This window comes from Protopterus annectens, chromosome 5.part0, assembly GCF_019279795.1.
Source record: "Protopterus annectens isolate FY-2018-M chromosome 5.part0, PAN1.0, whole genome shotgun sequence".
Lineage (NCBI taxonomy): Eukaryota > Metazoa > Chordata > Ceratodontiformes > Protopteridae > Protopterus > Protopterus annectens.
The window spans coordinates 664,136,721-664,152,896 of record NC_056735.1 but is presented as its reverse complement, the minus strand read 5'-3'; the positions used below and the strand labels follow the sequence as shown (position 1 = coordinate 664,152,896).

Sequence of the window (16,176 nt, the reverse complement as noted above, 5' to 3'; positions counted from 1 at the left end):
AAAAAAAAAAAAAAAAAAAGTGAAAAAAAGAAAAAAGGTTTTTTTGGGGCAAAAAAAAGGGGTGGATTGAATAAGCTTTTTTTAGAGGCTATTAGCATTATGAGAGCACCTAAGGGCTTGGGACTTGTGGTTATGTCCCAGGATAGGTATACACACTCTGTTTTGAATGACTTAAACAACAGTGAATATTACTCTTCGGTTGATGTGGGATCTGTTAAAAAAGGTTTTAGATACATAGTCAAATCCCTGGCTACGCTCAAAAGGTCTGGTTGCTTTCTGATTTTGAATTTGATTTTGTCTTTTAAACACCCCCATTTAGGGAGTTTTTTGGAGTACCGAAGATTCATAAGGATCAAGTAAACCCGCCTTTTAGGCATATAGTTTCGAGCAGAAGAACTAAAACAGAGGCCATTGCTGAATATGTTGACATCATTATCAACCCCCATTGTTCAGAAATCCCCGTTTTTCTTAAACTCTTAGGATTTCTTAAACTTTCTCCATAATAATCCACCTGTACATTCTAATGTTCTTTTAGTGACCCTAGACATTAAGTCCTTTTATACCAATATTCCCCATGATATTGGTTTACAGTTCCTTACGAATTACCTAGTGAAACATTCAGGATTTTCTGTGGAAAGAAAAAAACACTATACGCACCCTAACTTCACTAGCTTTACATGGGATCTTTTTTTCTTTTAACAACTCCCATCTTTCATCAGGTTAAGGAGGTAGCCATGGGGGCTAAATTGGCTCCATCCTATACCAACCTGGTTTTAGCTAATTGGGAAGTGGAATCTTTTAAATTCCTGTCTGGATTTAAGTACATTTCTCTATACAGGAGGTACATTGATTATGTTTTTTTTCATTTGGGAGGGGAGTGAGGCATCCCTTTTTGAATTTATTAATGAAATGTCGGAGAGCATATTTTTTTTAAAGTTTAATGTGTCCTCTTATGGTAATGAGGTTAATTTTTTGCATACTTCCATTTCCATTAGACGTCTACCCCTCTCTTGGATTTCCAATATTTACAGAAAGGATACTTTCTGCAGTAATTATTTGCATTTTGATAGCATGCACCCCTTTTTTATGAAGAGGAATATTGTGAGAGGTCAATTTATTCGCTTATCTAGAATTATTAGTGAAGAAGCTACATACTTTGAGCAGCGCAGGACATTTTCTTTATTCATGACAGACAGGGGTTACCCTCCTAGTTTAATACACTTGATTTTTGAGGAAGTTACTGCTTGTATACATTCTAAATTTCCACCCATCATGGTTAAAGGGTTCACTGCTCATTCTAAGAATACTCTTTCATGTCTTCCTACGTTTACCACAAATATCACTTCCAGTTTTAATACCACACACTGATGACCAACAAGGCTCAGCCCTTTCCTTAAACTCTTCCTCTGTTTTGGGTAGTGATTTTACTAGCCCCAGTATTGGCCAGAATGCTAGCATTGATAGATGCACTAGTTTTCCGATTCCTATTTGCAGGGATGCTGTTATGACAGAAGAATGCCAAAGAAGCTGAAACGTAAGGCGTTTGACAGTGGTGCGGCCAGTACTACTGTATGGTACAGAAACCTGGGCAGTAAAGGCAGAACAGTTGAAGCTAGAGGTGATGGAAATGCAATGCCTGAGAAAGGTGGTAGTATGCAGACTGTAGGACAGATGAAGAAATGAGGACATAAGAGCAGAAGCCAAAGTAGCTCCAATTGCAGGAAAGATCAAAGAGAACAGATTGCGGTGGTTTGGGCACATGTATAGAAAAGCAGAAGACAATCTGGAGAGGAAGATTTGGGACAGACATGAAGGTCAGAGGAAGCGAGGACATCTAGCAGTGAGGTGGATGGATTGTGTGAAGGAAGATCTGCGACAGGCATCAATGTTGAAGGAAGGCAGGAGTATTGCGCTGAATTGAGAGAGTTGGTGACAGTTATACGATACCCCGACCCCATGTAGAAAATTGGGGGAAAAAGGGTGCTGCTGATATACACACGCACAAACATATATATATATATATATATATATATATATATATATATATATATATATATATATATAGAGGTGTGTGTGTATGTATATGTGTGTATATATATATATATATATATATATATATATATATATATATATATATGGGTTCATGTTAGAACGTCAACAACTTACTATATCGACAAGTAGCCCTGCACCACGAAATCAACGAATCCTCGAAGCATCGAAATCTGAAATAACCGACACCCACGTCATCGACATGACTTCACCGACAATCCACTTCACCGATATTCAGCTATCAGCAGTATTACAGGTAACTGGTATTAACATGTGGTGAGTAGGGGATGTATTTCTATTGTCAGACTAAGTGACATATGTTTATAAATATACCCCCTACCTCACATTTGTTAATACCCGTTACCTGTAATACGCGATGTTGGTGTAGCGCGTTGTCTGTGAAGTGGATGTCGGTTATTTGAAGTGTCGATGCTTCAGGGTTTCGTTGATTTCGTGGTGCAGGGCTACTTGTCAATATAGTAAGTTGTCGACGTTCTAACATGAACCCATATATATATATATATATATCTATATCTATCTATATATATATATATATATATATATATATATATATATATATGCATGTGTGTGTGTGTGTGTGTGTGTATATATATATATATATATATATATATATATATATATATATATATATATATATATATATATATAAAACACACACTCTTGTTACTCCTGCTTGTTTAATTTACCAACTGTCTAGTGCTCAATTCAAACGTGCAGATCACCTCGTATCTGAAACAGGAAGCACTGCAAAATTTCTCTGCCTCTGTCTTGTACAGATTTATTTATTTGTTGGCAGGGCTTTTCCCATTAGGTAAGTGACCTCTCTCTTCAGGGGTGATTCAAGGCGATATTTTTACTGAGTGAGGAAATCTGGCCAGGTCACTGTGGAAGTTCCCCAACTGTTTTTGAGAAGTTCCTTGGGATTTTTTATGTCCTTCTGAGTTAACCACAATTCAGCATTTGGAGCTTCAGTTTAATATCTTGTCTAAATGACTGCACACTTGAGTGCATCGTCTTCTAAATTCTACACAGCTGTGTCAGTAATGAGAAATTAATCCAGTTATCTGAGGTGGGAGTAGAACCTTTGGCCTTTTAATCTTCCAGCACCAAAGGCAAGTGTGATACCTGTTGACCCAATGACCCAGATTCCAGGAGCACTGAAAAGACCAATTGTAGACACACTTGGAAGTGTGACTGGTATTGGTCAGTTCTGAGATCCAGCAAGTCAGGTGCTCTCTCAGTAGCTTGACAGCCAAGTCAAGGAAAGTAAAGAAGCTGCTACATGCAATCTAAGCCATAAAGAGAAGCATTTGTTGATGACCTTTGGATTGTAAAGTGAGAAAACATTTAGGGAAGTGGGTGGAATGACATTGCCAGTGGTCTGCATCTCACCTGTGGCAGGTAGTTAGAGACCTGTGGAGAAGCGTCTCCGGTGTTGGAGGTGCCAGGTAGGAGAATATGGAAGGTGTGTATTCCTGATCTGCCTTTTCACCGTTAGCATATGGTGACTTGTGTGTGTAGCAAATGTCATGGAGATCAGTGTTTCATAAATTTGGTGCAGCCAAGCAGATGGTAGCCTTCATTTGCATGTATATGAGAGCTTGCACATGCATAGGAAGTGTGTGTAGATCCTGACAATGATGCAAGTGCCCATGACAGCCACCCAGGGATATTTGTGCCATTAGAATTGCCCTCAAGGGCATAGTCCAACTCCATGGCTGCTTGTATGGTAGTCCCTCCAGTTGGCTGTCATCCTTGTTCTGAGGACTCCCAAGAGGCAGAGGAATGGATGCAAGAGCAATAGGAAGAACTTTGGCAGTCAGCAGGCATAGAGGCAGAAAGCACAAAAAAGTAAAACCTGAAAATGCTTAGTAAGGGAATGTTGGCTCTCAATTTTGGAGATTAGACTATGATTTGAGATTGAGTATTTTTTAATGACTGCTTATTGTAGCAGCTCTTAAAATTTGAAATAATATCAGGTTGTCTATTGCTGATGGGGGAAAAGAGCAGATCCAGTCTGTTTGCTCTGATAGTAATGGCTGTAATGGATTTGCAAAACTTGCAAGAATTTGTTCATATAGGTGTCTGTGCAAATAAAGCATACAATAGGATTCCTTGTCTCTTAAGTGCACTGTCTTACTTTTCCTCATTGGTTCCTTCACGAGTGACATCCAGAATAGTAAAAATAGGGCATTCTTATTTCCCTTGATTTTTTTCCATAGATTGTCTTTCAGATTTATTTTGTTCTTTCAGGAGAATGTGTTGTACACCAGATAATGTCCTGTAGCAGTGGTCCTACAATTTGAGCTTTTACATCTATGCTGTATAAACTTGCACAATTTTATCAGGTTCTCTCAGAGCTTTGGAGTTGCTTCATTGTCAGTATTGTCATTGATATTTTATTATACAAATCAAAAATATGACATAAGCCTAATTTTAACAAGTAATACATAATTGCTATTGAAGTTGCAATAGGAAGGTTTTAGACATGTATTGAGTATTGCTTTTGGGAGAAAAATCACACCATATTAATTGACTAAATTCTTGTTTTTTCAGGTTTGACTATACAGGCCGTGGTATGTCCGAAGGTGTCTTTGAGGAATGCACAGTTGGAAAGTGGAAAAAAGATGTTTTGTCAGTACTAGATGACCTTACTGATGGACCACAGGTTAATATGAGACTGTGTTTGTGTGTAATATACGGAGAAATGTTTTCTTTAAACATTAATTCCACTGCTATAGAGGAGGGAGTGTTTGTAATTTCTTAAGTTTATTGCCTGTTTCTTGAATGCTCAAGTTTGGGAAAACTAATATCTGTGCATTATTCTGGTATGGGACAAATGTGGACACTGACCAGAGAGATGGTATGGCTGCAGAATTATTATTATGACAAATTGTAGTTGTGTCCTTTCATTTTTTTTCCAGTATTTATAGTACAACTTGCAAAGACATAATTTTGTCAAGCACATGTTTTCCTACTAGCATTGTTTGGATCAGGTGCTTTGTCAGTGCTCATCAGGCCCCCATTTCTTTTTCTTTACATCTCCCTTCCTCCCCAGCTGAACCGACCATGTTTTGGAGTTTCTCAAATGAAAATTGTCATCTGTCTAAACATCATTTTTCTGTTCTGCCATTGATCTCACACAGAGTTCACTTCTGACCACTTTATGCCACTATTTTCGGATTCCTCTTTGGTGCACTAGAGAAGCATGACTAACATTTCTGTCTTCGTCATTCAGGAATTTTCCTTATTCACTTGTTACAGGCACTCCTGTCTCCAGCAGCACTACTGTCTCTCCCGAATGCCATTTCTCTTCCTTTGGCATCCCTTTATCTGTATTTCTTTGCTTGTGGATTTTAAAGTGCTTAAGCCCAAGCATTGCAATAAATGCTAAAATCCATCTATAAAAATTGTTCTAATTGTGGAAAACAAAAACAATGGATTTTAAACCCTGTTCAAAATTTAAAGTTCTAAATTAGAGGTGAATATCTTTGCTGGGCTCACAGAACACTCTTCTAAAGAGATGATATTCCAAGGAATTCCTAAAAGAATCTAGTTTTACTGTTTTGGTTAAGGAAGGAAGCCAGGCCAACCACCAGCTACTCACTTGACAACTTGAGTGTCCTTGTAGGAATATGAGGCTGACTCAGCAGCTCTTTGAAATAAGACAGACCTAGATCGTGTAGGGTGTGAAAGGTGGTAATGGGGCTTTTAAATACATTGTCTGGCTGCAGTCAGTACAAATCCAACAGCATAGGTGTAATGTGACATGTTCTAGAAATACCAACCAAAACTGGAATTCTGGGCCTACTGTTGGCAGGCCAGATTACCATCCAAAAGCCCAGGCTAGAAGGCATTGCAGTAGTCAAGGTTGGACAAAACACTACACATTTGTCACCATCCCAACGTCTGGTTTAGTAGTAGTAATATATAATCTGATCGGAGCTATATTATGAGTCGGTGAAAGTCTTTGTGCATCATCCCAAGCAGTGGTTGGATTATGAATGCAAGGCACACATTCAGTCTGGCTCTATTCTTAAGTTGTTTGACAGAATAGCAGAACCTTTGACTGTAAGGTAATTGTTGCATACACCAGAATTGTTTTGGTCTTGGCTTTTTAAACAGTTGATTCAGCTCATGAAGGATAGACTCCAAGCAGTCATCAAGAGAAGAAAAGTCCGTCATACTCTTGGGAGAAAAGAAGTGACATAGTCTGTTATCATCTACATATGACGGATAGTGAGTAAATATTCCTTCCAGCAGTGACCTCATTCAGTGGCAGCATGCGCTCTTGATGAATAACAAAGGAGCCAAAGTTGAAGCCTAAGGTATGCCTCAGTCCATAAAGTAGTAGACTGATTAATTTACACCAGAGACAAAATCAGGAGTATATTCAGAAAAGTAAGAAACAAACCACTCAATGATGACCCCTTATAACCCCATAATGCACTTTTAAATGCTTGACAAGGATGCCAATTTAGTGTTGGATGCCACTGAGAAGTCAACAAGGACTAGATCTTAATATTGTTCCCTCAGCTTCAGGAAGTCATTAGCTGCACAGAGTAGGGTTTCCAATTACTGTGCCTAGATGTTAACAAGCCATGTGATATCAGATGTTAATACAGCTGTAGACCACCATCTCTGTAAATTATCTCAGAAAAGGAAGATTGGAGAAGAGCAGTATTTCTCCAAGTTTGCATCCAAAGAGGATTTCTTGAGGACTGAAGTGAATCCTCTTAAGCACAGAAACACCCCAGTTTTCAAGGAGGTGAAACTTTTAAGAGAAAAATTGACCTAACTGACTCAAGCTGTAAGCAACCTCATAGGGTCAGACTCCAGAGCACAGTCCTTACCTTATCTTGACAGCCTTCTTTTCATAGAAATGTGCAATTTCTTCACAATCATCCAAAAAAAAAAAAAAGCTTTATCAGACAGGCTGGGCTGCATGAAAAAATGTGCAGCTAGGCTGATCTATGCAGCATATATCCATTTATACAAGAACACTGCCTTTTTCCAGGACACTTTTTCATCTGGTACAAAGCATAATGTATATCCAGAATAAGTTTATCCTTCAAAAGGGGCATCTGCTCTACCTTTGTTCCAGCTTTCACTGTAGCATGTGTTTCAGCTGCACTTTGTGACCAAGCAGTGGTTCTTGTCAAACCACAGATCTAGAATGCACAACCATATCCAGAGCACCAGTAAGTAGCAGAGTGTAGCATTTTTTTGTTATTTATATGCTGTCACCAGTACATCAGGTTCATCTGCACTGATCCTGTCAAGGAATTGGTGGAGAATCTGGCATAGGAATTGACAGCCCTGAGAACTCAAAATTTGATCATTTGTAATGGAGACAAGATAGGTGTTTAAATCCGGGAGTGAACTAGGTAGTGGATAGACCAAGAGAAGTTCACAAAAATTAAATCCTTCGTTTCAAGACAGCCCTTGGAGGATCATGTGTATAGTGTCCAGATTTAATGGGTTTTAGTTGAAACTACCTGAGGGAAGCTAACCTGGTAACTTTGTAGCAGTTTCATGAGATTCATTGCTTGCCAAGGCATTAGAATTCCCCAAGATTAGCCATCAAATGGATTAATGAACTACGTCGATAAGAGGAAGTGAAAAATATTGGCACTTGGTGGATGGAACGCAAGGCAGAATCTGCATTTCCTATCTGCTTGGTAAGGCATGTTCAAAGGAGCTGGCTTCCCTAGCCTCAGCGTTTGTCATGTCTGTGCCTGATGAATAACGCATAGCCATTCTCCTGTCCAAAGTTTTATTAACTAGGGCTATTAGTCACTTGATGCCCTGGTGGGTGCAGAAGACAAGGCTGAGAGCAGCTTTGATAATACCTGATTTGCAACTTTTTGACATGCCATTGTATGGCACTGTACTGGCTAGTGTATTGGTGGGGTAGGTCCTGCTTGTTAATTGAGATTCCAGTCTAGTGCTTTAGGTACTGACGTGAGACAGGGAAGGTCTTTATTACCATGGCATTCCACCATTGGATGGCAGAGAGAAAATCTGATGCACATACAGCCCAACCCTGCAAAGTAGACCACCTTTGCTCCATTGCCATAACTCTTCTTCACCCCCGACCCTTGGACCTGCTGTTAAGGAAGACAAGGATATCAGCATGCAAAGAGCCAAAAGGAAGCCACATGTATAGGAGAGACCCAGTAATGATGTCCTTTTTATACCAGATAAAGTAGCCTGGCAAGAAACAATCAAATAGAGCAGAGTAAAAGGGGCAGTAATAGTTTGTGAGCTGCCATAGTGTGATTTCATCCTTTTTAAACCATTAGGACTGTGACCACAGCTCTTACCTTAGCAAAGAAATCTTACAGGTTGCATCTCTTCCTTTTATAAATAATCCCATGCTCCTTACTATTGTTCATGTTGTCTTTGCTACTTGGCCAAGCTCACAGGTAAAAATGACTCTGCGTTATTTTCACACTCTTTCTTCAGACTTATCTGTAGAAAAATCAAAACTGCATTTTCTAAAACTAAAGATAAATCTACGAAGAAAATGGAGTCTTGCAGTAGGAGCCTTTTTTTTCTTAAAATTACCTCTCCTGTCTGTTGTAAAAAGTCTGTATTGGAAAAGAGGCGAGATACATGGTGATTATGGTGTTCTGGAGCTGATCAGTGTGGTGGATGACCTTCTGTCTGGGATAAGTATGATAGCATCTGTTTTTTTCTTACATCAAGTTAATTAAGCCTTGTGTCATGTAGACTGTCATCTGTCATGTCCTTCAGGTCTGTTTTGTATACACAGTTCTCAGCTTGGTAACCGGGGTAGAGCACTAATCCAATTGGACCCATTTTGATTTCAGCCAAAATATAAGTATTAGGGTATAGATTATGCAAAGAATTCAAAGGTTGTGGTACAGATGCATGTTGAGATGTTTGTTCTCACCCCCTCCATTTCCAGGGCAGAGAGAGCCAGCTCATCTTTACCCACTCTCGTTATAATGCCAAGTTCCACAAAGCCAATGAGTATCCTGCAAGAGCCCATGCTTAATGCAGACAGATTTTCCTTAGCTTGTGTTACCTTTGGTGGTGGTAGGGTCATTGATTGATCACATGCTGAAAGTTTCTTTGGCCTTCAGCTGATGGAGTTGACGTTTTAGCCTCTCTGTGCTGTTGCAGTCTGCACTGTTTTATATATATATATATATATATATATATATATATATATATAATGTTTTTCTTTCTTTCAAATTAGTAGTTCCCATATTGGTAGGGATGGACCCCTTAATTTGAGAGTTGAAGCCAAGCCATCATTGTGGATATTGACAAGGATTTGTTCTGATCCCTTAGTGTGAGTGTCCATGACATGGTACATGATGAGTTTGCAGACATCTCTGCATGGGCCTACCGCATCTGTAAGATTTTGAACTGTGAACTTCGCCCGTTCTTGGCTGCTGTGTCCTTGGCTGAGAGTGCACTCCTACACTTTCTTGCCCTGAATTCCCCCTGTGATTTCGCCTGGGTGGATACCTTGACCCAACTAAAGTAGTATATGCTCATCCAATTGCTCCAGCAATAATTACACTCTGCTGCCTCAACCCCCTTTTTTGTGGAAAGTGAATCCAAGAGTCTCCCAGAAGAATATCAGGAAGTACGTGCATGTGCTGCTAAATCTTAATCTACTGTACTCCCTTAAACCCTGCTAGCTAATGTAGTACGCTCCCTGCCAGGAAAGCCAGCAGCCTTAACCCCCTTATTTCTATCTCTCTGCTCTTCACCCCTCATATAGTTCCCTGAGTTATACTAGCTCCCTTCTCCCTTCAGTCTACTTCAGCCCAAAGATTGCCCTGGTGGGCTAAGTGCACTTCTGCATTTGTCCACTAGATGGCTTCCTCTCCACTCATTTAGATTAAATTCACTCATTTCTTCTACTCTAAAGTTTTAACATTTCTTCATCCCACTCTCTCTCCTAAAACCTTCAGCCCACTCTACCTACTATATCTAGGTCCCCTCTACTTACCCTTTTACAAACTATGCTCCACTGATAGGCTCTCGATCTTCTCCTGCCCTCCTAGGTTCTGTTCCCTGTTAACATACTGTACTATATTGCCTTTGCTTCCAATCTCTCCCTCCCTCTTATCTATTTTATACTCCTGCCCATGCCCCCTGGGTTCTGCTTCCCTGTTATCATACTGTACTGTATTGCCTTTTCTCCCTCCCTCTCTCTCTCTCCCCCTTATCTATTTAATACTCCTGCCTGTGATATTTGGGTTTTCGCTATTACACTACGTTACATTGTTCTCTTCTCTCTCCCTCTCTCTCTCGCTCTCTCCTCCTCTTATCTAATTAAGTATCCTGCTCATTATATTTCTGTCTTCCACTACCTAGCCCTACTCCTTAGATTTCTCCTCACTTCCTGGACCGATTCATCCATTTAGAAACTACCTATACATCAACTCCCCCTTACCGCAGACGTACAGCTCTTCCGGTCTGTACCCGCAAACACACACCCCTGCTCCTCCCCCCTCTTCCCATACATCCTCCTGGAAGTGATAAAGTCCCTCCCAACCCTTGGGCGCCATCTTGGCTGCTGTGTGTCCTTGGCTGAGAGTGCACTGCTACAGTAAGTAGAACCTGTTTGTACATGTATTGCTGCTTTTATTGTTTAACTCCATCTCGTTCTCTGTTCAGACAGTGCAAGGATAGTCTTGTCTCGTTAGAATATTAGCTGATGTATTAGATATATGCTGAATACTGACACGCTAGTTACTTGCAATTCTGAATTACTTTGTTACAACTGCGTCATCGGGAATGTCCCTCTATTAACACACTGATGGCTACAATAGGTGTGCTAGGCAAATGTACGTATTGTTAAAGCTATTATCTGCTGTTCTGTGGAGTGTACTGGAATATGTAATCCACAAACGCTGTGGAGTCTACTAGTTTAAATTTTTTGTAAACGCCTTTAGTTAAAGTCATTATCTGCTGTTTTAAGGAGTGTACTGATTATGTAACCTTTAAACGCCGTGGAATTTAATAGTTACATGTTTTTTGCTAATGCCAACTTCCACATGCAAGTGCTATCTTGCCACGTGCTTAGCGAGACGCTGTTGTAGGGCACATTGTATAACGACACTGTCCTGCCTATTTTGATAGTACCTATTTGTAAAACTAATTGTTTACTAGGTCTTCGTACTGATTTAAATGTACGCTGCCTATTTGGTAATGATATTGGTAAAAATGAGTGTTGTGATGCATTTAGCTGTTTAAATGTATTCTGCTAATATCAACTTCCTTAGTTTACAACTGTACCTTAGCATTGTTATCTAGCAATCTGCCTGCATTAGTAGTTTGGTCGCTTAACCTGAGCATAAATTACAAATCCATAACTAGCGACCCTGGTCTAACAATTTGCCTTCATTAGTAGTTTTGTTAAATGAATGCAATACCTATTCTTGCTATCGTATGTTTAAATAAGCGTATGTATGTTTAGATAAGCATGTTGATCCACATATTTGTCCTGATACATTCCCAACTGTTGCTTCCAATTGACTCTTCCATCAGCCAAGGGAACTCGTTTTTACCTCGTTGTTACTTGATTATTGTTGATTTTTGATAGTAACACAGGCTTGTTACCTGCCTGTTATTCACTACTAGGAGATGAGGTGTTTTTTATGTTACTAACGCACTATTTTTCTTTCAACCTTTTCCCCTGTTCTCCAGCTTTCTTGCCCTGAAATTCCCCCTGTGATTTCCCCTGGGTGGATACCTTGACCCAACTAAAGTAGTATATGCTCATCCAATTGCTCAAGGAATAATTACACTCTGCTGCCTCAACCCCCTTTTTTGTGGAAAGTGAATCCAAGAGTCTCCCAGAAGAATATCAGGAAGTACGTGCATGTGCTGCTAAATCTTAATCTACTGTACTCCCTTAAACCCTGCTAGCTAATGTAGTACGCTCCCTGCCAGGAAAGCCAGCAGCCTTAACCCCCTTATTTCTATCTCTCTGCTCTTCACCCCTCATATAGTTCCCTGAGTTATACTAGCTCCCTTCTCCCTTCAGTCTACTTCAGCCCAAAGATTGCCCTGGTGGGCTAAGTGCACTTCTGCATTTGTCCACTAGATGGCTTCCTCTCTCCACTAATTTAGATTAAATTCACTCATTTCTTCTACTCTAAAGTTTTAACATTTCTTCATCCCACTCTCTCTCCTAAAACCTTCAGCCCACTCTACCTACTATATCTAGGTCCCCTCTACTTACCCTTTTACAAACTATGCTCCACTGATAGGCTCTCTATCTTCTCCTGCCCTCCTAGGTTCTACCCGCTCCGTTCGCCCTTCGGGCTCACTCTGCTCCCCTACCCTGCCCCCAAATTTCACCCGCCCCCAGCACCTCTACCTTTATCACTCCTTAAACCACACCCACTGCCATTCTACACTAATCAGTCTCCTACATTCTAGAAACACCCATTCATTTTTCCCGCCAAAACTAAACCTTCATTCACCTCTCTATTAACATCCCACCTAACCAATAGCTTTCCATTTCTCCCTCTGACACCCTCCCCCAACCACACCCTCTCCAATCCTAATATAACTCTCCACTCCCACACTACTAATTAGGTACATACCAGCTCCTCTATACATAATTGTCTCTTATATACATATATAATTCAACAACAACATTGCTCTTCTTAGTAACTCTAATTCAACATGCTCACAAAACCCTCATTCATCTCCCTTTTACTACTACTACTTCTTAATTTATTCTATCTTCACTACCTCTCCCAACCCATTAATTCCTTCCATTCACAATACTTCCATGTAACCAGCCATCTTAACTCCCCTCTCTTACACTCGCACTCTCCTATTTCTCCCCATCTATACCCTACAAAAAACCTCCTTCTTTTCCGATAGAAACTTATCACCTCTCAAACACATTCCACCCCCATAACTCCTAGCAAAACCCTCAGAATCACAATATTACCCAATCTTGTTACTAAACTGTCTAGTTACCTTACTTTCATCTGATTACCACTCTATTATCAGGTGACATCCATCCGAACCCAGGCCCCCCCCACCACAACCACTATAGACAAGCCTATAATACTTACTTCATTAAACTCCCAAAGTATAGTAAACAAAGTCCCAAACCTCCATGCTTGGCTCATACACAATAAACCTGACATCCTATCCATTTCTGAAACCTGGTTAAAACCCCATATAAAAGACTCTGAAATAATTCCTCCAAACTATTCCATCATAAGAAAAGACAGGCCTCACAAAAAAGGTGGAGGAGTAGCTCTCCTACACTCATCCTCCTTGCTAGTTACTCCCTATAACGAACCTATTCCACACTTTAACAACGCCGAAGTACTCCTTACTCTACTACAAATCAACAAACACAAACACATATGTCTAGCTTCCCTCTATATCCCCCCAGGGGATAATATTTCTACACTCTAAGATATCGTTTCCTGGCTCTCCAATAACATTAGTAATGAAACCATAATCTTAGGAGACATGAATATTAACTGGGCCTCTATTCAGTTTCCGACAAACTCTCAACATCAACCTCTACAATTTTTCACAACTAATCAACTCTGTAACTCGCCCCTCAAAAAAACTCTCTAACGGCAGTATTCTGGACTGGATCCTAGTCTCCCATCCTCACTATTTCTCCAACAGTGGCACTCTCCCCGATCCCCTTAGTCGACCACATACCCATCTTCACTCACCGACTTCCCTCAATCCTACATCGCACCCATAATTATATTACTATCCGTAACCAAAAAAACTTTAACACAACAACCTTCTCAAACTCTTTAAAGCAATGAACTGGAATTGTCTAAAAACATTATCACTAGATAATGCAGTTGCCCATTTCAACTCAACATTCTTAAAACTACTAGACTCCCATGCTCCCTTAAGGACAAAGCGAATAAAAATTAAATCCGCCCCTTGGCTTACCAAACATACACTAGCAACCATGAGGAATAGAGATAGTCTGGGCACACTACCAGAAAAACAAGACCCCCCCCCCTGCTCCAAAATGAATACAAAACGCTTCAAAATAAAGTAAAAAAGCTCATCATCTCAGATCGACAAAACTACTTCTCTGTACTCCAAAAAAATAATAAAACCAACCCTCAGAAATTCTGGAAAGGTATCTCTACGCTCCTTAACCCCAGCAAACCAGATACCCCCACCCCTGACACTAATGCTCCTGAATTAGACTTAACTACACAATTTAACTTTTTTTTTTTTTTTTTTATTGAATCTATTTTCAAATTGATCTCTTCATTCTCTAACACCACCACACTCCCCAATAACCCCCCCCCCTCCCCTACCAACACTTTATCCTACACTGCTATTACTCCCTCATTCCCATCTACCAATTCTCTATCCTCTACCTCCTCTTCTATGCTAACTTTATCATCATCTTCATCACCCCCTAACTCCCCCTCTTCCGACTCCCCTCTATTCTCATTAAAACCTATACCCACTTCTACTATAAAGAAACTCCTTCTGAAATTGAAGCCATGTACCAACGCTCCTGATAACATCCCTTCTTACTTTCTTAGTATAGCTGCTGAAGCAATTGCCTACCCCATTAGCATTTTAATCAACCGCTCCATCCAAGAATGTATAGTACCCCAAATCTGGAAACAGGCCTTTATCATACCATTACATAAAGGTGGCAACAATAATAATGTTACTAATTTCCGTCCCATAGCTATCCTGTCTCCCATTTCTAAACTCCTAGAAAAGTGTGTCCAACTTCAACTCCTACCACATCTCTTAGATAATCACCTTATAACTCCCACACAACATGGATTCAGACCAAATCATAGCACTATGACAGCCCTCCTCTCCTTCCTTGAAACTGTAAATAAAGCCCGTGACTCTGGCCTAGTTGTTTCTAACCTACTACTTGACCTCTCCAAGGCCTTTGACACTATTTCACACAGCCTGCTTTTAACTAAACTCTCAGAACTTAACCTGTCTCCCTCCTCTTTGAATTGGTTCTCCAGCTACTTATCCAATAGAAATCAAGCAGTAAAATGGAAAAAGGCCACCTCCTTATTTCTTAGTACCCCTACCGGAGTTCCGCAAGGCTCCATACTGGGTCCCCTTCTCTTCAATATATTTATAAATGATTTCCACAAATCTATCCCATTCTCAAATATCATCCAATATGCAGATGATTCAACTATTATCTGTTCTGCCACATCTATCCCCACACTCCTAAAACTTACACAAGATGCCTTTTCTACCACAGAGCAATGGATGATAACAAATCATCTTGCACTCGATGCTTCCAAAACCAAATTAATGATATTCACCCCCCTCTAAAGTCACTCCGTTCGATATAAACACATTCTGTATTACTAGTCAAAATAACTCGCCTCTAGAACTAGTGTCAGAGACCAAGTTACTTGGGGTCCAAATTGACAGCCAGCTCAAATTCAACTCCCACCTACAACTAAATATCAAAAAACCCGTCAAAAACTAGGTATGCTTTACCGACAAAATCACCACCTTACACCTGCCACTAAAATCACTCTCTCTACTTCCTTCCTTATCCCCTCCCTTCTCTATGGAGCCCCACTCCTAACTAATCTTCAGTCCTCTTTAAAAAAGCAACTTTCCTCTTGCTATAACAAAATCGCCAAATTCGCTACCAGCCATAAGTCCTCCACCCACCACTGCTCCTCTCTTCAAAAACTAAACTGGCTAGAACTACCCAATCATCTCACTTACACTCAACTAACTCTTGCCCATAAGCTCATTCTCAACCCCTCCCTCTGTCCCTCCCTTTCTTCTGCCTTTAAAATGCACCTACCTGATAGAGTATTAAGGTCAAATAATCAAAATCTATTAGAAGTTTACAAACCTACACATCCCCCAGGCAAAAACCTTCTATCCTATGGCCTAGCTCGCCTCTGGAACTCCCTACCACCGTCCATTCGCACCACCTCTAACCATTTTACTTTCAAAAGATCTCTTTACTCATATCTAGCATCACAGTGGGAATGCTCTTGCTCCCACCCTACATAACTAACACTGGCTATTTTCATTTTCCTTCTCTTTGCTCCAGCAAATTTCCTTATTTTCCCCAACACACACATTATT

The 16,176-nt window shown here is 40.2% G+C and overlaps 1 protein-coding gene across 1 annotated transcript in view; it reads left to right on the top strand.

The window, feature by feature from the left end:
* Positions 1-16,176, top strand: part of ABHD10 (abhydrolase domain containing 10, depalmitoylase) — a 190,632-nt gene that overhangs the window by 85,450 nt on the left and 89,006 nt on the right. The window contains exon 3 of the mRNA XM_044072512.1: positions 4,627-4,738. Coding sequence (XP_043928447.1) covers positions 4,627-4,738 — 112 coding nt within the window. The remainder of the gene's footprint in view (positions 1-4,626; positions 4,739-16,176) is intronic.